This window comes from Austrofundulus limnaeus, unplaced genomic scaffold (assembly GCF_001266775.1).
Source record: "Austrofundulus limnaeus strain Quisiro unplaced genomic scaffold, Austrofundulus_limnaeus-1.0 Scaffold289, whole genome shotgun sequence".
NCBI lineage: Eukaryota > Metazoa > Chordata > Actinopteri > Cyprinodontiformes > Rivulidae > Austrofundulus > Austrofundulus limnaeus.
In genome coordinates, this window is record NW_013952691.1 from 15,080 (window position 1) to 41,389 (window position 26,310).

The window sequence follows — 26,310 nt, forward strand, 5'->3', positions numbered from 1 at the left end:
ACTTTTATGCTTTTATAAGCCAGTTGGACTGTGAATTTTATAATTTTGTCTAAATAACATTATTGTGCTAATAAGGCAGAATACACCCAAAAAAATCAAATCTGCACGCTGCTTTCTGTCTGGGTGTTTTAGGGCTTTAAGACGGTCAGTTTCAACAAACACTTATTTTACCCCCATGAATCTTATTGAAGCTTAACTGATGTGACTATAGAACTTGATGCTACCGTGTTAAATAGTGACATTGAACTTGGAGTCATCATGACAGAACACAACTTGTCATAAAAAAATCAAAATGCTCTTTGTTAAACTTACAACTGTCCTTTTTTTTAATCTCTCCAGAGGACAAGACCAGCACATTCGCTATGAGCACATCTACCTGCCAGAGCCCCCTGGCCAATCAGAGGTGGACTACACAGACATCAAGCGCCCTCGTATAGAGATGGGACCAGAGTCTCTGGTGAGGCCTTCATCCCACCGGCAGCCATTATCTTTGGGAGGAGCTGAGGATATGACAAAGGTCAGTAGTGTTTTAAGTATGACATTTTATCTACAGTCTAAGTTTCTACAGTTAAGCATGTTTTATAATAAGTAATTCATGACCTTCCTGTGAATAACAGTGAAATTAAACTGTAAATTCATAGTATAAGCTTGACCTGTATTTAAGTAGAAAGCCGTCTGTACTGCAGTGGTTTGAAGTTGGTGTTTAAAAAGAGGAAGACATTATTTTTGGAAATTGTTGGATTTACAAGATTACTCTTTAAAATAATATTTATAATTTGGGTACAGAAGTATTTTCTGTCAGAAAACCCTAATTTTCTAAAATGTTATTTGGCCAATTCTTCTAGCTTCTTTAAGAAGCCTAATAGATTTTATTAGACACACCGCAGCAGGGGTTGTAGAAGAGGATTCTACTCTAAAGTTAAGCCGGATCTCTGTGAGCAGGAGTGAGAAAGTAAGGGAGTTGTGAAACATCAATTAATAATAGAGCTGACCTAGATTTCAAAAGACTGAGGGTGAAACTGCAGATCAAAATGACTGTGTTGCAGCGTAGAGTTGATGTTTAGGGGCTGCTCTTAACACAACAGAGCTCCTCTAACTGCCAGGGGACACTATCATTTTAAAGAATAGTAAATAGATACTGTAATAACAGTTAAATAGAAAAAAAGGTCTTTAGCTAGCAAACTGTTCAGGAATGCTACTGGTTCTCCTTAAAACAGCAAGAGCTGGAAACCTTTTATTTACATCAGTAAAGTCAAATCCAGTCACTGCATGGAACAAGAGCTCCATATGATAATGTATTCTTTGATGAGGGCTACATGCAATATGAAATGAGTCAAAGGGCAAGTGTGTAGAGGCGCAGATAATATGGAAAAGGGAAAAGGAGGACATGGAAACCAAAGACTTTTAGGAAAGAAAAGGGAGTGAGCCGGTAGTATCAGACAAAGCCGATGCCTGTAGCATGACTCATAGGTACTGGGAAACAGACGGCCAAAAGCAGCAGATTTCTTACACCACTGTACAGAAAACTGAATGAGTAGGCTGAGCTGAATCCCTAATGAATCCATTTCAATCCCAGTTAAATTGCAGATTTTTAAGTGTTGTTGTATTAAAATTGAAGATTTTCTTTTTGTTTTTAAACTCAAAAAATATGTTATTTTTTTCTCCAAAACTAAGATTCTGTTCAAGTGTGTTTCATCAGAGATTTAAACTAAACATCTGGATTTTTTTCTCAGATAGGTTACTCCAGTGCAAAGCACAATTGTCTTTATCATTACATAACGTTCTATCAGAGTTTTTGTCAAACGAGTTTGAAACATTTCCAAGTAAAGCAACTAACTTGGCAAGTTAGCTATCCGTTTGCAACAGGAAGCTTGTAGATAATATTTCTTATTAACCTAAAATAATAACAAAGAAAGCTTTTTAAACTTTCACTTAAAATTACTTATTATTTTTCTTTTTATTATTATTATTATTTTATTTTATTTTTTTGTTGAAATTTGTCGACCCAAAGCCAAAGAGACTGAGCACCATGTCAGCTCATGTAATTTAGGGCATTTTAAGGACATTTTATATTAGATTTTTAACCTTCATTTCTTAGAAATGCTACATGCATTATTTTTCTTTCCATTGCATGACAGCAAATTGATTCAGTGGATAACTTGCACAACTTCCTCACAATAAATAAATAATAAAAAGTTATTTCAACATTGCAGAGGTGCTGCTGAGTTGCGCTACACTGACTCCAGTTCCCATTTTGAACAGTAGCCTTTGCTGTGAAACATATTACAGCAGCAAGACCATCATAAGTTGTACAAGAAGAATATTGTTCATACATAAAACTAAAGCTCGTACCGCTGCTGTTCAGTCATTAACAGCAGACATTAAGTTTGTTGCAAAGTGTTTAATGACTGATTTCAAAGTGATACCATATGTTTTTATCATCTTATTGATTAAAATTGATTGACTTCTCTTTTACTTTTAGATTGGGTGAGTTGTTGAGGGGGTGGGGGGGGTCTTTTTATAATCTGCTAGGAATGTACTCTCAAGGAAACTTGCTGAAATTGGTGCAGTCTGTTGCAACAGTTTTATTAAAGCCAGATACTAGGTCATGTTTCAGAAAATGCTAATGCTGTATAGTATAAAAAATAGATGTACCTGGTTTTTCATACAATTTTAAAATATTATTTTCAGAAACTTTGTAAAATACGATTTGGAACATAGTAAATGCTACATGGTTATTTTGTGAATTAAACTAAATTGATTTATAATATACTACAAAAGTCTTTTGCATCATAATCAATTCCAAAGCTGTAACAAAGTTAATTCTAATAAATTAGAAAAAAGCCTTAGTCTACCTTTGGTTGATTTGTTTAGAAGATTCTCTTCTATTTMTCTGATTTGTTTAGAGCATTTTGAAGTTGTCAGTTTTGTTTTCAAATTAATTTCTCTCAAATAGACTTTCATTTTTGTTATCATTGATACTTTAGTCAACTCTGTTTCAGTACTTTATTACTAAGTCTGGTGTTTTCTTTTTAACAATTAGTTTGATGTCCAAATTAGAGAAAGCAATGAAAATTAGCCTGAATAAAAAAAAAAAGACTGATGCTTATTTTTTAACAGACTGTCTGGAAATCATGCAGTTGTAAAGCCAAAACCTTGAAAACTTTAATCAAACTCAGGTCCAGATAAATGTGTCCACAGTTGGTTGGGTTAGGTCAGCTGTTAGCTAAACTTGACTTATTTGATGATCTTTTCATGTAGTGTTACAGGTGTCAACATACTTTACTTTAGAAGATCACAAGTGTAGAAAACAAAATAAAAGGTTGTTGCATTGAGATTATACACTGCCTGGCCAAATAAGGAGTCCCCWCCTGGGTTTAACTAAGCTCCATGATGTGAGGTTGCTGCAGGTGTTCAGGTCTAAGTTCAGCAACAGTTTGTGCTCAAAGAATGAGGTCAGCTGACCTGAATATACTGAATGATCAGGTTATTCCATCAATGATTGTTTCTTCCCTGATGGCACGGCCATATTCCAAGATGACAATGCCAGGATTCATGGGGTTCTTATTGTGAAAGAGTGGTTCAGGGAGCATGAGACATCATTTTCACACATGGACTGGCTCCACAGAGTCCACTGAGAATCTTTGGGATGTGCTGGAGAAGGTCAGACTCTACCATCATCAATGAAAGATCTTGGTGAAAAATTAATGCAACACTGGATGAAGTAAATCTTGTGATGTTGCAGAAGCTTATTGAAACAAAGCCACAGAATGCATCCCTTAATCAAACTCCTACAAAATATTAGAGTTTGTGACCGTTTGTTTGGTGGCAACTTGTTTTTTGGCCAGTCATTGTATGTTGCTGCATTGTGGGTCATTTTGACTAATTATATTTCTCTGCTAGTAAAAAAAGAGAGATTTTGCTGGCCAGCCATCATGATTTTGTTCAGCCACAAACTTAGCAACAGTAAAAGTGATATAAAAATAAAACAAAACAAAACATGTTCCTAGGGCACATTGTGGGTTTGCTAAAACTAAGGCGAACAGTGTTTGATTTACACTCAGGGATGTCAAATTAGACTAAGTCAAAACATCCTAGAAGCACTTTTCCCATTTTGGGATTTTTGTGTTGATATTTTTGTGAGTCACTGGTTTGGCAGCCTTAGGCTGCTTCATCTAGGACAGCCCCTTGACATCCTCCAGCACTGACATTTTCAATCACAGCATGTCTACGAGGCTGTAACGCTGCCTGCCTAGTCCAGATTAGCCCACTTACATAACCTTCATTTTAGACATTTGAAAATAACGCAGAACAAAACCCAAGCTGGAACACACTCAGTTATTGATGGGGTTTGGCTGTGGAATAGTTCAGTATTTTCAGAACGTACTGTAGGAACAATGACAAACACATCTGGAGCAAAGGAACAATGACAAACACATCTGGAACAAAGCAATTCTGCCCCTGCAAAACAAGTCTTTATGATATATGCATTTAATGTTCAATTTGCTTGTGATTATGAAGTAATTGGTTCTTTGCTAGTCTTTTCTGAACAGCTTTAACATCTGGAGCTAACTGCACTCAGTGTATAATATTCCTGATAATACTGGATACTGCTGCTGTTCATAAACAACTCTTGACAGTAGTAGGTATCACTCTGCTGTAAACAGAGATGAGGTGAGATGGAAACACCAAACGTGCCAGCACTCGTTATTCGAATATAAAATTGTAAAGGCAATATATTCTCACATTTTCTCTATTTTGCTTGGAGAAAATTGGATTGCACAGCACATCAGTTTCAACAATTTACTATAATGTGGTGATTTCACATGGTTACTTCCCATCATTACTTGAGCTTGGCTGACGACCACATCACTTCTTTTTGATGGCCAGAAGACATATTTATGTTCAGGAATTATTTCTACACATACTGTAATTCCTCTTGGGTAATTGGTTTTGCCTAAAAACAAATACATTTAAATCTTTCAATCTGAGCAGGTTCCAGTGATGTTGTGTTCAGGCCTGCAAAGCATGCTGTGACCTCATAGTCATTATTGTTGTCTGGTGACACAAAGGCCTCACATTGGCTGTCATTACCCAGAGGGATTCATTACTGGCAATACTACCTTCTGAGATGGTATTTTAGTATTCTTGTTTTTTCTAGAATAACATACACTTTACAATCACATGTAGACAACAGTGCTTACATCAAACCAGGAGAAATGAAAACCTGTGTATTCCTCAAAGATGATACTGAAAAACACTTTTTGTTGCCATGTAACGTTCTTTTTCTGTAGACATTTTTTATTTAGCATTCATTCATTCATTCATTCATTCATTCATTCATTCATTCATTCATTCATTCATTCATTCATTCATTCATTCATTCATTCATTCATTCATTCATTCATNTCATTCATTCATTCATTCATTCATTCATTCATTCATTCATTCATTCATTCATTCATTCATTCATTCATTCATTCATTCATTCATTCATTCATTCTTCAACTGTTCTACTAAGTCTTGAGTTAGGCTATTAAAAGGATGTGACATGTCTGAAATATTAGATTTAACCAGATTTGTTTTGTTCCTGTTTGGTTTCTGCAGGAGCGTGGCAGTGCCATTGGGAAGCTGGAGCCCATCTCTCCTGTGAGTCCGGTCCATATGGACACTGATTTGGATTTGGTTCCAGCTGGCTTCTCCAAAGAGGAGCTGGTCCAGAATATGGAACGTGTTGACCGGGAGATCAGCATGGTAGAGCAGCAGATTTGCAAACTTCGCAAAAAACAGGTTCGTATTCAACATTGACTTTATCTTTAATTGAGGAATATACATTCATTAAACTAATTAAGAATACATTTCTACATGACACTAACTAAACTTTTCATTTTTGTAAAAAAAAAATTCTAACTGAGCAGAAACTTGTGCTTTATGTATATTTTATACACTTTTAGAACAGATTTCAGAAAGGAACATAAATATTTTTACATTTAAATAAATCTGTATAGGTATCTCAGTAGGGATGTTAGTTTGGTGTTGCATGTGTGGCATGAGATCTAAAAACTGGTAGACTGTTGCTTCCTTATAATCTCTGCATTCAGGTTTGTAGCCATTTGTTGCTCAGTGTGCAGCGATTATATACATTTACTCTTTTAGGATCCTCTATTCACTTTTCTTTCCTCTACACTTGAGCCTTTTTTTTAAGACAAGTCAGTTAAAAATATATGAGGCTATAAATACCAGCTTCCCTGAGGGAGCAGAATTATGGTGGAGGTTTGTTACTGCAAAACCACTCGTCTCCCTGCCAGCTCTGCCACAGATGACTGCGTACCACGTTTAGTGAAGGAATTGTGCAGATAAGATTGCTCTCATCTATGCGACATACTTGCTCATCAATTTACCGCCTATTACACTTTTTAGCAAAACAACAAAAACATCAAAAACAACTTATAGTATGACGGAGAGATGCATCTGTGTCTGATTGAAGTTATTGCTTTCAAAGTGCCCCTTTTTATAAAAATAAACATTTTATTCTTTTTAATGTGAATAATATGTCTTTGTAAGACATATTAGCAAAGTGCCATCAAAGCAATGGTTGATAATGATTTTTTAAATATGCAAAACACCACTCATATTTTAGGAAAGATGAGCTCAAACACGTTTTATGTTTTAAATAGATTATTGAATGGAGTCACACTGAAAACTTGCAGGATTGAGCTTTACAACTAATTTTTGTGCACTTTAAAGATGAGAATTGGAAAAAGGAAGGGAAAAAAAGCAAACCCCAAGAAAAATRTTGCACTAGCTGTGGGGGAAGATAGACAAAACAAAGCTGAGTAAGGAGCCGCATCATTCAGCTAAGTGAGTTAGCTGATCTAGCTCTTCCAGGTCTCTCAGCCAAGWGACTGCAGCTCGGCCTCAGGCAACTGTCTGCAGAGCTGCAGCATTGCTCCAGTGAGTGGTGCTTTTTATTAATGTTGAAAGCAATAAAAAGTAAGCTCTTTGCGGTTCAGGTACTTAACATTTAAAGATAATCTTTAAAAAGTTATGCACCTATCTCATTTTTACCTGGCACATTTTGTTAGTCCCACTGTTTGGGTCGTTTTGTTCTCCACCCAAAGCTGCAAAATTGTCTCTCCATGACATAGTTGCGTGACGAAAATTGAGTCTTTTTTTTTTTCTCTCAGAGTAGCTTTGTATGTCCCTTTTTGACACAAGGYCTGCTGGACTGTTTTCTCACAGGATTAAGTGCAAACTATTGTGTGATTGGTCAGTAGTTYGTGGGCAAAAACGCTCAGACAACAGTGGTGTCATTTTGCTTCAACTACTCTGCTTCCAGAAACCAGCGTGTCTGTAGCATGAATAACTGTGAGGAGCAGTTGGCTGAGGCGGTCAGAAAATACATCCATCTATATGACTCTTCCAGACACACTAAAGATAGTCCCAGGAGCAAAAAGATGGCAATAGCACAGACACTATGCACGGAGGAGTTCATCAGCTGTAGTGTGGCGCTCTCTTTGTGACAAATTATAATAATAATAATTAATTATAATTATAATCCTATAGGGAGAAAAATATGTTCACGGTTTAAGGCTAGGAGAACTTAAGTGAAAACTCTGGCTGTAAACAGGTTCATACTTTTTTCTTTCCTGTTGATGTTTTGTGCAAAACGGGATTATATTATATTCCACTGTGCAGCTCATGTACTATGAGCACAGTTGAATATAATCATGTTTAGAGCATAACATCCTAACTTCATCCATTCTAAACTTGATTTTACACTGGTGCAGAAATGTCAGGTATTTACAATAATTTAGATAAGTAAATATCAGGCACTAAATAAGAGTTACTGTTCTGTTTTAATCCGGTTTAAAAGAAGAAAACAAACTCCTTCCTTCATTAAGTCTGCTGRCATAAGGGTCATATCTCTATGAAAAAAAAAACAGAGGAGAGCTGGTTTAAAACTGATGGCTGTCTTCATATTTTACTGGTCCCTAACATATTCAGGATTACATTGAGAGCCCTTTCTCAGCTTTCTAAATATACACCGTAGTTTTATAAATATTTTAACAGTCCAGCTCTCGTCAAGCGTTAAAACATCTGGACTAATTAAATACAATGATAAAACATTTTTAAAGAGTTCTGGCAGAGTTAGTGAATGGGCAGGACTTGGTGTTTAAATTACAGCCAGGATGTTGGAGATGGGGAGAGGGGAGAGGTGTGAGGGTCTTGCATGGGAATGTCCATGTTTGCCTGGACCACATGTTTATCCTGGGCTATCGTAGCACAAGATAATCCATCCTCTTTTGTGGGTCCTCACGAGGCCACTTTTTCCTCCTTTCTGAACCCTGCCAGGAGGCGGGCGGGAGGGGTACAGGGCTTAAATAGAGATCAGCTGTTTGCGAAGCACTCAGTGACACTTGCCCTCAGTGTCCAAACACCTCCAGCTGAATACAGTCTGCTTCTATTTCCATCGTGCAGCTCGCACAGCAGAAACATTTTCTGCCTAAATGTTTCTGTAAGGTCTCAGGTTTTTATGTGACTTCTTAAAATTTATGCTCAGCATTTGTCTTTTGACCTGCTAGTAATGAAGTTGTCTTTGTGCGCAGCAACAACTGGAAGAGGAAGCCGCGAAGCCCCATGAGCCTGAGAGGCCCATTTCACCACCACCCAGTGAGGCCAAACACCGCAGCCTGGTGCAGATCATCTACGACGAGAACCGGGTCAGTGGAAGGAACAAACTCAAATAGACATGCTCAGTCTGTGGCACAACCCTTTCACCAAAATCYGCTGACGTTTCAGTTTGGTTTCGCTTATCACTCATACAACACATTCACTGCCACTGTTTTAAGTTCTCTGATTATACTGCAAATAGAGACCAAAGACAGGAACGTGTGTTCTTTTTAAGATGCTTGACAAAAAGGAGAAAATTTAGAACTGTAATGTAGTTTGCTCAGTTGATGCTGTAATTATGACTACTTTTACTACCAATAGTTTTATTCTTAATTGTGTGTCATTTAAATCTCTCACTTAAATACACAAAAAAAACACCATTTAGATCAAAACCTTTGTCACAGTTTGTTTATGTCCTACCAAAGCACTTTGCATTTTATTTTCAAACAGGGTAGATGTTTTTGCTTGAAAGCATATTTTACTAAAGGTCGTCAAAGTAGGCACAATGAATCACAGGCTCTGAAAAATGTGAACAAACAGGACGACTCACCTAAATGCTAAATAACTCTGATCTTTTCTCCAAGTAGTAAAGAGATAAACAAACAGGTCTGAGGTCACCAGAAATGTTTTTCCTGCTTCAGTAACTGTTGACAAAAAAGATGTGTGCAGAAAAAACTTTATTAAGGCACATAGTGATTCTCAGTGCTCTTAGCCCCCCTAGTGGTTAGAAGCACTGACCCCCTTCTTTTTGGAACTCACGTTTAAAACTTGGAAATGGTGCTTTACCAAACGATTATTTTCTAATCGATTAATCTAACGATTATTTTTTCGATTAATCGATTATTCTAACAACAAATCTATAAGTTATTCTGATGTGAATGCACTGGAAATTTAAAATGTTTTCATCAAATTAATAAGAACAGTTCTTTAATATTGTAATATTTTCTTTAATAGTTTTTTCATGAACACAAAATATGCACTCTAGAGTCAATTCTTTAACAAAAAAAGCTTAAAAGATTTAACATCAACATAAAATCTCAACCAAAGCATATAAAATTCAACTAAAAGAAATGTAGTGCAAGATGTTAACAATCTAACAAATGAACTAAATCATTCAAAATTCAAGTCACTCTGGAAAAACTATAATAAACATATAATAAACATTTATTATTTTTTATTTAACATATTTCTCAATATATAAAAATTAACAAATATCAAGACAACATCCAACTCTTTGYATTGTAACATCAGTTGTGTAACTTTTTTCTTTAAGGTGAAAACTGTTGAAAACAAAAGACTGTTTTGTTTTATTACACAAATTAAAATCCAGCTCCACGTGTTTCTATTGATGTCATTTCCCCACTAGAAAAATTGTGTGATGGAAGTCAAATAAGGTCAAATAAGTTTAAATCAAATAAACAAAATAGGATGCGGTTAAAATTAATAAAAGGTATTTAAGCCACGTTTTGAACATCCAAAACACGTCCAACACTTGTTGGCTGCTTGTGCTCTTTAGGTCAGATGTGTGTCGGGAAGCTCCTCTTGTTTGAGACGCTGGGGGAACCGTCTGATGGGGGAACCGTCTGATGGGGGAACCGTCTGATGGGGGAACCGTCTGATTGGGGATCCGTCTGATGGGGGAACCGTCTGATGGGGGAACTGTCTGATGGGGGAACGTGGCTCGACCTAAAACACTGGTCTCTGTTTAATGGCGGATGAAATAAAGAAAGTGGTGGTACTTTATTTTCTTTGAGCAAGCGAACGTCGTGTTCACAAGATAATTAATCCACCAGATAATTCAGAGGYGGTCTGTTCKGTAAATTTTACTCCAGGAGCTGCGAGGCTTGTTTTCAAGCTTCAGACTGAACTGAAGCAGCGGCTGCTGACGTCATTGCGCTCTTGCGTGATGCTGTGTTCAGGACAAGCATGAAAAACTCACCACTCTTACGCCAATACGGTCGCAGTGATGCATTTAGGTACCGAAATGGAATTGCATGAACATTCACGTGGTGGTTATGTAATACAGCGAATCGATAATAAAAAATCTGCGTCGACAAATTTACATAATCGACGTCATCGATTATTTCAACTAATTGGTGCAGCCCTACTTGGAAACCTCTTTTGTTACATCATATCTTGTTTTAAAACTATTTGGAGCGTTGAGCCTCTTAGGTAAAATGTGAAATTGAAATTTTATTTTACACAGGAAAAAAAAAACACTAGAGTACCCCTAAACAATGACAAATACACATTCACTGTGATCWAGTTTTATTAAATAAGAAGCCAAACCCCAAGAGTTTAAGGAATCTTCACACTAACGTTTGCAGTCAAACTCTTACTCACATAGAGTTTAATCACAGCTCTAGGACATTGCAGATGGTAGAAGTTAAGGAGTGACTCAGAAGTCAGTAGTCTAACCTTTGTAACACTTTTCTCTGGCTTACTTCAGACACTCTGGCCTACTGCTATCCAGCCTCGCTCCAGTTGCCTCTCAGTCTGCTTCTCTTTCAGTTTCTGTTTACGTCATCACTCATTTTCTCACAAAGTCTTTTAAAGTTTTAATTACAAACTYTATGGATTTTTAGTGTTGACGCAAAGAATCCGATGTATACTACTGTCCAGAATTTCACTTTTTCATTTCAAGCTACATATAGTTTAGTTCATTCATATGTTGTTGTAGATGTTTATATATGTGTCTATAATTACTTCGGCCTCCTTTTTGAGCTGGTGTTGGTACACCATCATCTGTTCCCTGTGGGCTCTTTCAGACGGGACTACAGCCACATTTATAGCGACAGCCCATCGTCAAGCCCCAAAGACGGCTCAGCTCATGTTCACTCTTCTTATATTTAGACCATAGACATAAACACATCCTGTTATATTCATAGTTAAACTTATCCAGCCTTTAATTTCTCCCCTCTGGCCTCTATTTCTTTTTCCTGTTTGCTTCTTAGTATCTCGCTGATGATAATTTTGTTTGTTTTGTTGAGTTTACTTTGTTGACTGGCTTAATGATGCATTAGAACAGATGAAGTGAATATTTAGTTGAATCCGACTGTAGCTATTTTTACATGGATATAAGTAATCAGAATAAAAATGTGTCGTCATGGCTCCATTGAGAATGTTCTGATYTGATTCATCTCGATTGGTATGAATCTGTAATCTGAACAGCATGCATGTAAACACTTGTGGTTGGATTGTGGAGCACTGACCTGACTGTGCATGTGTGTCCTATGTCAACCTGATCGTATTTCCACCTGGCTAGATGCTAATACTGTATGTCAGGGAAATAAAATTGGTCGGTTGGTGATACAACATTTCTATTAGGATTTTTAAGAGATCAAAATTATCAAACGGTGGTCTTAAGTATAGAAACACAAGGTTATTAAAACCTGGGGTGGGCCCATTCCTTTTATGTTCATCACAGAAGTAGAGCTTCTCTGTTTTTAGGGAAAGTTTACACCTCTGCACACATCAGTCCTTCTACTCTGAATAAAAGCCTGCTACATGTAAATGCTCATCGTTATCTGATTAATTAATTTTGTGCTCTAAGTGATACATTTGGATTATTTAATCCATATCTATTTCAATCCAATCAAAGAATTTTGCWCATGTAACATGGCTAATGCCACGATAGTAAACCTGTGTGCTACTACAGGAGGTGCATGACTGAAATGTATTTGTTAATGTCTCTCCTCAGGTCTGATTGTGTGGTGTTTTCTTTTTTTTTTGAATATATCATTTTGAGTGTTGGTTGTAAAGACATTTTGCCAGAATTTAGAGGTCAGCATTAAGCGTTATTTATTTATTTCTAAATTAGTTTTCAAAGTATCCCAACCAGGAAATGAAGTAAGGTCCCTGGGGCTCCCGGCTCTCAGAGGATGAAAGTCTGCTTTTAATAATTGCTGCTCATTAAGTGCTTCTGTAGTGAGCGAGCTCTCTGAGGCAATATTCTGCAGCCTGTTACACCTACTCACTGATGAGGAAGCAACATGGAACTATATTTGCATTTATGGATGTTGAGCACGAGCAAATGTAAGGCGTCGGTCCTTTCATTTCTCTTCTGTTTTAGGTCAGAATGCACAGGAGACTTTTTAAAGTTATAAATTTTTTTTATTAAGCTGCAAGTCAGACTTCTTGCAAAGGCTCTTTGTAGGTTTATATCCAGTTATATGAATTTTAGGGCTTTTTTTTCAATGAGGAGTATGGATATAAAAGCAACATTACACAATGGTTGGTGAATAAAAGAGGCTGACACAAACATACAGAATAGCTTTGTTTCTGTTATCTCCTTTAGTTTCCCTGTATATGTCACATTTATCAGTTCACTATGGAGGAAAGATGAAATAAAAAAGGAAATGAACAGGACATGCGGTGCTTCATCAAGCAGGATTTGTTTGATATGTGAAACTGGGAGTGTTTGTAGTGGAGTGAAGAGTTACTTTGATATATTCAGAGTTGTCTGTGAAGCTGCTAAAAATTTGTACATGTCCTCTAAAGACACACATACAACTTGTTGCTCAAACATTTCTCCGTCCCAGCTTTATACCCACCTTCCACTTCAGCCACCTACAGTTTTTTTATTCACTCTTTCTCTCCTGCTTCTTACTATACTCCCACTTGTGTTCCTGCCTGCCTGCCTGCACGTTCTCTCTAACCTCTCTCTGCTAAGGGGAGGTCAGTGAGCTTTCGCTTTTTTCTGGACATAGAGCAGAGGGAGCTGAGGCGAGGAGCTATGGCCCAGCTTGAGTAAAAAGCCTTAATAATAGTCAGTGCATCCATCCCTTCAGCCATCCACCTACCCAGCAAAGCTGTGGTGTAGCCCTGGTGATCAAGTGAGCATGTTCACCGTGTTGCTGTGGTGATGGCAGAGGTGCAGGCAGGTGGCCAATGTACTACTTCTGTTTGTCTTCTCTCACCAGAAAAAGGCAGAAGAGGCTCATAGGATACTGGAGGGACTGGGACCCAGGGTAGAACTGGTGAGTGAACGCTTTGAATTAATTAGTGAATCTGGTTGTGTCTATTGAATTTTGTTGCAGCTGCTATTTCATTTGTTAGTTTTTGAGCATCTATTAGTGATTATTTTCATTTGTAATGATTTACTTTGGTTGTAATTAAATTAAGCTTAATATTGACTTATGTTAAATAATATTAAATACAATTTTGGTATTTATTGAATACTTTAAGAATCCAAATAAACCACTTTAAGTTGTGCTGATGTAGACTGTCAGTCATCCAGGACACGACAAATCGGGGGAAAAAAAACACTTCTTTTTTGTAGTAGAAAGTAGCTATTTCAACAACAGAAATCCAGTTGTTTTAATTTTTTGTTATTTTTTTAATCTACTATAAGATTTCCATATCTATCATTTTATAATCTGTTGTACAATAAAAAAATTGTGGCAGATTTTTTTTGGTAAGCTTTGTTTTTTTTAAAAAAAACCTTTTTGTCTTGCCTGCTGTTCCAGCCACTGTACAACCAGCCTTCTGATACCAAACAGTACCATGAGAACATCAAAATGTAAGTCTGACACTACATGTACTTTGATTTGTCCTTTCTTTAGTTCATTCAGCTTTATGTTACTTGGGTTTCAAGAAATGTGATACTATACTTAGCACAAAAAGTAAGGAAATTTGTGTTTGGTAGCTTATTTCTTTGTTGTAACAATGCTTCTTGGTAATAAATCTTATACTGTTAAAAAGTCTGTTCATTTTCATATTAAATGGTGACATTTGTAAGGAACATGTTTTTATGGGATGAGCAGTAAAGATGAGTATGTGGGTTGTACATAGGGCTGCAACGATTAATCGATTAATCGATGACTAATCGATTATTAAAATAATCGATGACTAATTTAATAATCGATTAATCGTTTTCTTTTTTTGTTGTTCTTTACTTWGTTTTTCTCTCCRAACTGCTTTGACABCTTCCACTGCCACATCTGCCTTTCTGTCCTTGACACACATGCACAGTAGTGGTAACTGGGGTAGGCCGTGGACATCACAAGACATTATACAGACAGGCTCTGGTATCATGGCCACCTGACAACGGAGCTCAAAAGTGTGGGATCAATTTAAGAAAATGAAAGAGAAACCTGTGCAATATCTGCAGAGCAGAACTTTCCTTCCACAGCAATTATTTTTAGTTAGCATATAGCTAAAATCTAACGATGGTTATATAATAGCAGCTGCATTCTGGCACGATAAGCTCTGTTTTATATTCAATTAACGTATGATCTGATTAGTCGACTAATCGAAAAAAACAATCGGTGATTAATCGATTATAAAAATAATCGTTTGTGGCAGCCCTAGTTGTACATATGAATAATTTGCCAAATGTCCTCTGTTAAACAGCTTATTTTGCTGGTATTGACTCTTGTTTTGAGCATCTGATACCTCCAGGTGCTGCCAACCAGGTGCCTCCTATAGGATTTATTGCTAAGAAGCATTGTTACAAAGAAATAACTAAACACAAATTTCCTTAATTTTTGTGCTAAGTTTATATAACTACAGAAACTCAAAACTAAGATATACTTGATGAGAGCTGTATAGTATTTGTCTGCGTTATACCAATTTGAGAAGTCACCAAAGGTGCTAAACATGTTGGTTGTTCAATTAATAATATAAGTGATGCTATTCAGTTTGCAGGTTTACTGTTTGTGACACTGGGTAAATTGTTTTTGCTCTATGATTCTAACTAATGGTGATCTTAGCAGTTCTGAGTACTGTGGCAGAGTGGTTAGGGGAGTCGTCCTGGAACCGGAAGGTCTCCGGTTCGATCCCCCGTCCAGCTGTCTCAATCGTTGTGTCCTTGGGCAAGACACTTAACCCCAATGCTTCTGATGTGTGTCCCATCAGTGTATGAATGATTGGCACTGATTAGTCTCCATAGATGATTGTACATGTTAGCTTTTTAGGAGATCTAATAGAGTGCTGTCTGAATGGGTAAATGAGGACACAGATTGTAGTGTGAAGAGCTTTGAGTGTCCTGGTTGGGTAGAAAGACACTATACAGGTACAGTCCATTTACCATTTATAGTTGTCATATTATATATTGCAATAGTAACAAATTTGTTACTTTTTTTTCAGTTTAAATGTCTCACTCCTCATGGCAAAGAATAAACACTGTAATTTTACATGCCAGTGTCCTTGGGCCACACAATGGCAAAATTACAGTCTTTGCTCTGAAAACCTGAGAATTGGACAAAGCACAAAAACTGTCTTGCTGTTTATAAACAGGTGTTTTCAGAACAGAGAAAAAACATTTTACATCCTTTAGTGAGTTTGCACACTTATTGTGAAATGACTGAAATGCCAAAATATACAAATGATAAAAACACAGGAAGTGTGGTTACCTAAATATTTGTAATCATGTGATTTCACAACAGTGTGTCTCATTTCCCTTTTTAATATGTCAAGTGCTTATATGTCCACATGTCATGGGTGATGTAAGTTGTGTCTGGGAGTGTTTAGTTAGTCTGAGTCAGAAGCCGTTTTTCCATCCAATTTTAATTGGAAATGTGAGCAATTTTTTTTAAAGGGCACCCATTATGGGGGTCCTAGCACAAGTTAGGGTCCATCTGTGGGCTATACAAAACATGTTCATTTGATTTAATTCTCAAAAAGCCTCTCAAATAATGAAATTTCACCTTTTCAGTTCTTCCTGTTCTTCAGCTCTCCAGATCGTGCTGCATACACTAGTTGCAATGGAAACCCCCCTCCCAACCATTTGTTTACATTAGCTCGCCCCCCCACCCTCCCCCGACATGGTAGAAGTGAAGTTTCATAGTGAGATTATTTTCACAAACAGCTTTCTTTGGCAATATTGTTAGAACATTGTCTTCAAAGATAAAAATAAAATGAATCCAGGCATCTCTGTTCTCTGTGGCTGCTGTAAAAACAGCACAACTATTGTCCCTTGAGGAAGTGGGCGGAGCTTCACCTCGGGTTGCCTCGTGAGGAGCTGGAGTCTGGTTTATATTGCTAGGTGACTGTTATTGTGACGTCAGAGTAACGTGCTTTGAGAAATACCATGTTTGCAGATACCTAAAAATACATGTAATTACAGCTTAAAAAAACCTGCTGGGCGCATTTTTTGGTTTTTGGACTGCTTCTCTAAGCAGTAGAGACCCAAAAGTAAGTTTAAAAACATGATAAAAGTGAGTTTTGCATAATAGGTGCCCTTTAAAAATTCGCAAAAAAGGAAATGCGAATCAGACGTGTTTCCATCAACTGGCTGGAAGCAAATCAGTTATGTCAGACGCCTGCGTGTAGTAAACAGGAAGTAAAGTCGCAAACTCGCATGGTCCACACATCTCAGGAAAATGGAGAGAAGTTATCAGGAATGTGTTGCTACTATCAGGAAARTTGTAATTATTCTGTCATCAACTGGTTCCGGTGATGTTACATGCTGTCTGGAGACGTATAGAAAGAAATGCAATTCTCTTCACGTTACGGGAATAACAGAGAATATGCCGACAGCAGGGGGAGGGTCCAGCTGCAGTCGCTCTGGTACCGGACAGACAGCTGGAACAGCCGATTAACCATGTGAGGTAAATGTTCGCTACGTAAAAACTTATTCGGCAAATGTGTTTCCATCTCCTTTTGCGTATTAACTATTTTTTGAAAAAAACAAAAACCACCTCAAGCGAGCGCATCAACTTTTTTGCGAATTAGAGGACGTTTTTTCAAGTCATGCCGTTTCCATTCATCTTTTCTGATGCGATACTTCAAAATGTGCATTAAAAAATGTTGATGGAAACACGACTAGAGTGATTGAGAGATGCTAAACCCCACTATCCTCCTGATATGAGCATAGAACAGCTTCAAGATAATGCCACTGTGTTTGGCCTGCTGTCCACCTCTGCTACCTGTACTGTCTGTGATCCTGATTTATCTGAAAATAAATTAGAAACACTTAAAGAAAAAATACATTCCAGAACTGCAAACCAGTGCAGTATTTTTTACACATTCTCTATCTGATAACTACATTTTATCCCTTTTTGATTAGCTTTAAAATGTTATTTAGGCAGCAGAAACTTAATTTTTACTTCAGAATTGATTTCGGTTTCAAAATGGACTTATAACCTACTAGGGATGCACGATATATCGACACTAATATCGGTATCGCTCCGATATGTAAAACTGGGCCGATATTAACATCTAATATTGATTTCCCACTTTTTAGCTTTGTGTTTCTGTTTTGGGAGGGGAGATGGTTGATTGAGCGGCATCTGTCTTATCTTGATAGTGATATTGACGTTGTGTAGCCAGGAACAACTGAAGTAGGGAGCCGTGTCAGACGTCTGGTCGTTTATTTACGGTATCACAAAAAGACCCAARTGTGTTTGTGCGTACATGTATAATATAATTTGTGTGTTTGTGCAATATTTGTAAATATCGGTTATCGGCCATAACAGCAATAATTATATCGGATATCAATTTCGGCTGAAATTTTCAAATCGATGCATCCCTATGAGCTACCACTATGTTGTTTCAGCTATATTGATTTTTCAGGATAAAGGCTTCACATAGAAGGCAATTTAGTTTGTTGTGTAAGTTGTTTAAAAACAAATCTACAATATCTAACTGAAATGCTTGGACTAGTAGTTCTGAAATAGCTGCAGGGCAAAACTATTTATAATAGATGAGTTGTGTTTGTGTTTAGACTTGGTAGCCAAATGTTGCTTAAAATGTCTGACAAAATAAATTATCACTGCTAAAGACTTGGTCAGTACTGCTAAGAGGAACATCAAAACAGAACATGTGATTGTTGTATAATGTCAGGACCTGGGATGGACAGCAGAGGCAGTCAGTAGATAAAAAAGTACAGTCAATAAATAAAAAGCCTCAATCACATTTCCAGCTTTGACGTCTCAATAAATTATTGCTGCTGTGTTGATGACCATAATTTCTAAAATAAATAGTTAGCTTAGATTTGATTTGGTGCAACTTGTCAGTCTGTAAACACAACATAACATGCCCCAGGCGTAAATAACAGTTAAAGGAATCCTACTGTGAAGATTTGAAGAGACAATCCAAACCTATTTCTTGCCAATACTTGATTTTTTTCTGCTTCTGTTATTGTTTATAAGCCATTCAGCTGTAGCTGGTCATAACCCAACATTTCCCTTAAACTCTGCAACATTGACTCAGATTTTACTTTTATTAAAATGAGATTTCAGTTTCATTCAATACATCGTGCCCATTTTACAATACTGGATACCTGCAACGAGTATAGCAGAAGGYTGACAGCTAGACTGCAGTGTCTATCAGTAAAGCTTATGAGACACATCAAAAGGCTGTGGAAGGGTTATAATAGCTTTGGCACCGTTGCTGGGCACAGTGGCATACCACAAGATGTTCCTGACCTATTAGCCTCACACTGCTGTCTTCATGTTCTTTGATCCTTGCACCGTTTGATCAGCAATATTGCCTCAAAGCAATTAACTGAAAACTCCTCTCACACCTTTGTGTGTGTGTGTGTGTGTGTGTGTGTGTGAGTGCGTGCGTGCGTGTGTTTTATTAAACACCAGTGTGTCAGTTTGACCAAGCACAATTAACTTCTTTGTTTTGTTAACCGGTCTGATAACTTTGGCATTCATCCTTGTCAGCATAGATGACTTCTAGTATCTCTGTGAATCTTTCGGTCTTTATTCCAGTTCATCTCTTGCACGCACACACATGCACACATACACACACAGCTGATTATAAATATCCCTGGCTTATGCAGATACGATGAGCACAAATTTTGGCTTTGAAGTTGGAGCTTTTTGCTCAGTGAAGTTGTGCCACTGGTGAACATCTGTCACAAGTATGCATATAATGAATCTTTCAGCCATCATGTCTTAGAAGTATTATACCAAATTACAGTGTTCTCCAATATCTCAGAAATGGCTCCAGCTTAGAGCGGGACAAAGGAAACCTTTTGTTGGGTTACAGGGCTGCTAATCTTGGCTTTTGCCATCTGGTGTGCAGAGGACAATAACATCTCTGTCTTTAAAGAGCTTTATTCTGCCAGGCCTGTTTTTACCTTTGCAAGTCTGTTGTCACCCATCATAACCTAATATGTGAACATTGAACCTATTTAGATGAATGTAGTGTTATATTTCCTGCATCTGCATTCAATCGTTTAGCTAAGTTGAAGCCACGGGCCCTTCTCTTTTTCTCTTTCTAGACCGTCAGTATTATCTTTAAATGTTTCTCTTACACAACAAGAAGCCACCATCTTAGTCTTCTGTCCTTGCCTATGTCCAGAATAAACCTGCCACTCAGGTGAGGTGTCTGATGTAGAGTAAGATTACATTAATCAGTGGAGAACATGACCTTACAACTGACAGATTAAGTGTCAGGAATAAAACTCTGTCTTGCAGCAAAGAAAGAGACAACCGAGTGACTGCCTAAGGAGATTACCGGCCCTGACCTTTATTTGAAGCTGTGTGTCTGCCTGTTCCTACCACAGACAAGTTTTACAAGTTTGGCTCTCTTTTCTACCCCAAAGAGAGATTGAGTTTATCGAGCAGCTGTACTCAGAGACCCACATTGTTTGTGTTTATGTGAGAGTGTAATGTGAGCCTGGTTTTGTTTTATTCATAAGGCCTAAAAGAAGTGAAGCATACAAAGTGGTAAGGGTAGGGGAGCATGTGCTTTAGTACCTAGAAAACATCATACAATTAGGTTTATATTTATTTAGACACTGACACAAAGTTTTTTTAACCTGTTTACTGAAGCAAATTCAAGTTATAGTTATATAATGTACAAGGACATAAAGTCCAGACATTCAGTTTTCATTTGAGGGTATCCATATTAAAATGGGATGAAGGGTTTAGGAGTTTCAGCTCCTTAACATGTGCCACCCTGTTTTTAAAGGGACCAAAATTAATTGGACAATTGACTCCAAGGCTATTTCATGGACAGGTGTGGGCAATCCCTTTGTTGTGTCATTCTCAGTTAAGCAGATAAAAGTCCTGGAGTTGATTTGAGGTGTGGTCCTTACATTTGGAAGGTTTTGCTGTGAAGTAAACATGCGGTCAAAGGAGCTCTCAATGCAGGTGAAACAAGCCATCCTTAAGCTGCAAAAACAGAAAATAACTATCCGAGAAATTGCTACAATATTAGGAGTGGCAAAATCTACAGTTTTGGTACATCTTGAGAAAGGAAGAAAGCACTGGTGAACTCATCAATACAAAAAGACCTGGACGCCCACGGAAGACAACAGTGGTGGATGATCACAGAATAGTCTCCATGGTGAAGAGAAACCCCTTCACAACAGCCAACCAAGTGAACAACACTCTCCAGGAGGTAGAAGTATAAATGTCCAAATCTACCATAAAGAGAAGTCTGCATGAAAGTAAATACAGAGGGTACACTACACGCTGCAAGACACTCATAAAAAGGGACTGGACTTTGCTTAAAAAACATGTAAAAAAAAAAAAAAAAGCACAGTTCTGGAAGAACATTATTTAGACAGATGAAACCAAGATCAACCTCTACCAGAATGAAGGAAAGAAAGAAATATGGCGACGGCATAAAACACAGCAGAGCACTGTGATGGCTTTGAGCATGCATGGCTGCCTATGACACTGGGTGTGTTTATTGATGATGTGGCAATGACTCAAAACATAAAGCCAAAGCAATCCACGAGTCGATTAAAGCAAAAAAAGTGGATTATTCTTGAATGGCCAAGTCAGTCATCTGATCTCTAACCGATTGAGCATTTCACTTGTTACAGCCTAAACTTCAGACAGAAAGGCCCACAAACAAACAGCAACTGCAGTGAAGGCCTGGCAGAGCATTAAAAAGGAGAAAACACAGCGTCTGGTGATGTCCATGAGTTCAAGACTTCAGGCAGTCATTGCTAACAAAGGGTTTTCAACAGTGTGTGTTTTTTAAACACAGTCCCATCATTTCAGGGGCTTTAGCTCCTCACAATTTTATGCAGTCATTTTGTTCAACACACTGAATTAAAGCTAAGAGTCTGAACTTCTACATAAACTGAAATGTTTTGTTCAAAATTTATTGTAGTAATGTACAGAACCAAAATTAGGAACATATTGTCTCTATCCAAGTAGAAATGGACCAAGCTGTATATTTAGATACAGTATGAGACAATTTTTTWAAAAGCTTAATGACTGTCTAAAACAGTTTTTCTTAATGTTCTTGTTTATTTCTCCATCTGGTCTATTCATACCTCTCTTTTATTTTACTATTGCAGAAACCAGGCCATGAGGAAGAAGCTCATCTTGTATTTCAAAAGAAGAAATCATGCTCGTAAGCAGTGGGTAAGTCGAAAACTACATTTGTGACTCTCAGCTGGGACTTAACCCATAACAAATGACTAGTTTGAAACTGGGCCAGTTGCTCCTTGAGGTGAGTGGCCATTTTAGACATGTCAGAGGGAAAAAAAAGCTCTTGGCATGATCTGTTGTCAGTACTTGCACGATGCCTTGGGGAAGAAGTAGCTCTAGAAAAACAAATAGAAAAAATTTCTCATCCTGCCATGTGAAAGAATAATGTTTTGTATGTTGTGAGCCAAACTACAATAAGCTCTGTGTAGCGTTGGTCTGTGTTCCTGCCTGACGGTGACTAATTCTGAGACAAAAAAAAAAACATGTCTTCAAAATGAAGAAATCATTGAAAATCACCCTTACAGATGAGGCCAAGAGCTCTACTCTGAAATCTGCATGAATCCACGTGTAGGGAATAATTAAAAAGAGAACACAAGCAGATTTTTGTTGTTTGTTTTGCTTTTCCCTACTACCTTCAAGCTGCAAGTCAGTGTGGTCAAGTATTACTTTTAGTTTTTTTATATCAGGAAGAATAGCTCAGATATAACACCTGTATCAAACTCTGTGGATCCTAGGTTAGTGTCTACTTTTCATTCACTTTGTGTCCAAGACGGGGAGGTAGCTTCATGTGGGGAGACATCTCCTTGTGGTTTATGAGCCCACTGAGGGTCATGTCTCCTCTGAGATTTAATGGGTTGCTTTACAAGGCTGTCTGTGAAGAAGGTAGAAAAAACAGTGGACGGCCGTCCTCCAGGCCTGTGGTTTTAGGCTTTGCTCTCATAGTGAGTGTAGCCTGTTACCCTCCCCGTCTCATCAAGCAGTGATCAGTAATTGCACTTCTTCAGATTTAATGGTCCATCAGTTATGCAGCATCAGGTCAAAAACAAATCTAAAAGAGATTATGCGAATGTTCTTGGTGACTCTGCAGCAGACTGGGATTTTTCTCTTTTCTGCAAACCTTCAGGAACAGAAGTTTTGCCAGCGCTATGACCAGCTAATGGAGGCCTGGGAAAAGAAAGTGGAGCGCATCGAAAACAACCCGCGGCGCCGAGCTAAAGAGAGCAAGGTGCGGGAGTACTATGAAAAACAGTTCCCAGAAATCCGCAAGCAAAGAGAGCTGCAGGAGCGAATGCAGAGGTGGGATTATGTTGTTTTCTTTCCGTCAACTTGATAAGTATATTTGTTACATTGTTTGTTGCTGAACAGTTCTGTTATTTTGCCAAACAAGTAGCTCAGTCATTATGTGTGTAGTTTAAAATAACAGACTCTCTGAATTTTACTTTCACAGTCGTGTCGGGCAGCGAGGAGGAGGACTGACCTCATCTGCAGCTCGCAGTGAACATGAAGTCTCTGAAATCATTGATGGATTGTCAGAGCATGAGGTAGGCGCTTCCTGTTACATTTGCTTTGCCCCTACACCTCTCCGCGGTGACATTTTTGATAACTTTTCAAAATAACTGAAAGAAGATCAATGAGGTCAGCTCTTCTCTAGATGGTTTTTGGCGGTACCATCTGGTATTTCAATTTCCTCTGCAGAACAGGAACTTGGATGTTGGGTTGTAATGAAGTATACATACCAGAGAGATGGCATTTTATCCAAATCTTAAGTCTTGTGATGCTGGTGGGGATAAACATAAATTCTTCTTTTTTTACATTGTATACATCAAATTATCAACATTATTATGTATAAATTATTAATTAATGTGAATGAGTGAATAAGAACAGAAATGTTGGCCTGAACAGCAGTACTCCTCTTTCCTCATACAGTCCAAAAACATGCACGTTTAGACTACATTCACGCCCAGGCCTTCCTTGGAAAAAAGACTGATCCCAGTGGGATTTGCTTGGTTAAATAATGGTTAAATAAATATTACCTGCATATAACATTTAGAAAATCAAATAAAGCTAAATGAGTCCAGAAAATTCTAATAATTTCACCTAAAAAGCTCAATTATTTCTAAAGCTCTGATCCCGGTTTGATTGAAATGAATCAACATCAAGCTTTTTGATCAATCATAGTGCTTGCCATTTCATGAAATGTTTTAGATCTTCCTAATTAAATAACTCAACATTTTTACTTTACTGCCATCCTCTGTCCTCTGTTGAAAGCTTGCTAAGCTTCGTTTTTTTGTCTTCGCTGGGTTTATTTAAATAAGTAAATTGTTGTGGATCAGCATCTAGTTCTGCCTTTTGAAGTTGGACGTTGGACAGGAAGCATTTCAAAGCCTACTTAAGCAACAAAGAATTGGATGACATGCACAGTGGCATCTGTAGTTTAATTTGGGATGTACAAAAAATAAATGCATTCTAAACAAACCATACTAATTGTTGGAGTTTGAACTAAATTCCACACAGGAAAATCTGAGCAAGTCTTTGTTTTTTTTTTACTAGGGGTGTAAGAAAATATTGATCCACTGAAATATTACATCATTTCTTTTCATGATGCTGTATCGATTCTCAAAAAGACAGTTTTAATTAAGGCTTACGTTGTAAGAAGAAATGTGAAATACAAATGCAGTTCTCACTGTTCATTGTTCTTTTGGTTGTATAAAAGAAAATGAATGTAATCAGATTTTATGCATGTAATGCTTTTTGTACTGATGTTTTTTTAATTACAATGTTTTGGAGAGTAAATTGGCCATGTATGGCTTTGCTTACAGTATCAACAACTACTAATATGTGAACAACAAGAATGATAGGCTATCTTTAAGTATTATAGATAAAAGTCATGCAAAAGAACCTTGGTTAACACGTCTGCACCATTTCAAGGTTGACATACACAAAACTGCAGAAGAACATGGAAACCATCAGATCATCTGTATGAACACTATTTTATGACGCAATGATTGTTTGTTGGAGACTAGTCCATTTACTTTAGAGTTTTGGCTTCTTTCTTTTCTCCTGGCACGTGCGCTCATCAGAACACAGAGAAACAGATGCGGCAGCTGGCAGTCATCCCTCCTATGCTGTTTGACGCTGAGCAGCAGCGCATCAAGTTCATCAACATGAATGGATTAATGGATGACCCCATGAAGGTTTACAAGGATCGGCAGGTCATGAACATGTGGAGCGAGCAGGAGAAGGACACATTCAGAGAAAAGTAAGCAAAATACTTGAGGCCATATATATTTACATAATAAATAAGTGCCTGTGTGAAGATTTCTATTGCTGCTGAACACCACATTCAGCTGTTGTAGACCTGGGCAGGTGACCTGTTGCCTTCTTTGTAAACAACAAATATAATAAGCAATAATGTGTAGTTCCCTATGAAATTTAACGGTAAACGGTCACTGAGTTGTGATAAGGAAGTGAATCTTCCCATTTTTTGAGAATGGAGAGAGAACATTTAGAGCAAAGTCTGCAGTAAAACTGGTGACTTGATACTCGCATACAAAGAGCTTTAGTCTCTTCTTCAGATTTTACCACATTCTCTAGTGACTTCAGTCTTTTTTAATACAGAAAGGGACACTTGACTTTTGAAATTGCTGTAGATTTAAATAAACTTTAACTCAAATTTCTTCTTCTCCCAAAGGTTCATCCAGCATCCCAAAAACTTTGGCCTGATTGCATCATTTTTAGAGAGAAAGGTATGTTATTATGTTTGTTTATTTCCTGGTTTTAAAGTGAACTGCCTTAACAGAAAGTGAAACGTCGCATCTCATTTCTTTTCTTTGCTTCAGACGGTGGCAGAGTGTGTGCTCTTTTACTACTTGACCAAAAAGAATGAAAACTACAAGAACATAGTACGAAGGAACATCAGACGCCGAGGAAGAAGCCAGGTATTCTCCGCTGTTAAAGACAAAGTATGAAAAAAATAATTATGTTGGACCTCAGGTTCTTATCTAGTCGGACAGCATGGAAACTGTTGTTGATGAGCAGTCGTTTTTAAACACGAGGCAGTTCACAAGGCGTGCAATAGTGATTGGTATAGGAAAATTAAATTATTATTAACCCATATTTTATCTGAGTAAATGCTTGAACTGTCAGCTTGCAGTGACAGAAGAGTGTCCTCACAGAGGAGGAACAGAAAGTGCAGTGCCACACATTAAAATGAGCAAATTGTCATGACTACTATTTGGGTAGTTTGCAGCGTTTTTAGCTGCACTTCACTACGAGCTGCTTCTAAACCAGCTTGTTTAGACACACTGCAGATCTCTATTCACAGTCAGTCAAATGATCTTCTGCCTTTGAAAAGGTTGAAATCTGTGCGTCATATGAGACTAGAAGACCGTGTGACTCATTTGTTCTCTGTTGAGTTCCTTTGAAAGGAGAGGAAGAGGGCATTAATAATTTCAAAGGAAGAAAGGGCCCCTCAGTGATAGTAAATGACTCAGATAGCTTCTGAATAGAA

General features: G+C 37.6%; 1 protein-coding gene across 2 annotated transcripts in view; it reads left to right on the forward strand.

The window, feature by feature from the left end:
• Nucleotides 1-26,310, forward strand: part of ncor2 (nuclear receptor corepressor 2) — an 80,489-nt gene that overhangs the window by 7,897 nt on the left and 46,282 nt on the right. For both annotated transcript variants that reach the window (XM_014021352.1, XM_014021351.1), the window contains exons 4-14: nt 340-517; nt 5,608-5,790; nt 8,610-8,723; nt 13,596-13,652; nt 14,142-14,194; nt 21,887-21,953; nt 22,924-23,096; nt 23,248-23,341; nt 24,881-25,059; nt 25,492-25,546; nt 25,640-25,738. In XM_014021352.1, coding sequence (XP_013876806.1) covers nt 340-517; nt 5,608-5,790; nt 8,610-8,723; nt 13,596-13,652; nt 14,142-14,194; nt 21,887-21,953; nt 22,924-23,096; nt 23,248-23,341; nt 24,881-25,059; nt 25,492-25,546; nt 25,640-25,738 — 1,252 coding nt within the window. The remainder of the gene's footprint in view (nt 1-339; nt 518-5,607; nt 5,791-8,609; nt 8,724-13,595; nt 13,653-14,141; nt 14,195-21,886; nt 21,954-22,923; nt 23,097-23,247; nt 23,342-24,880; nt 25,060-25,491; nt 25,547-25,639; nt 25,739-26,310) is intronic.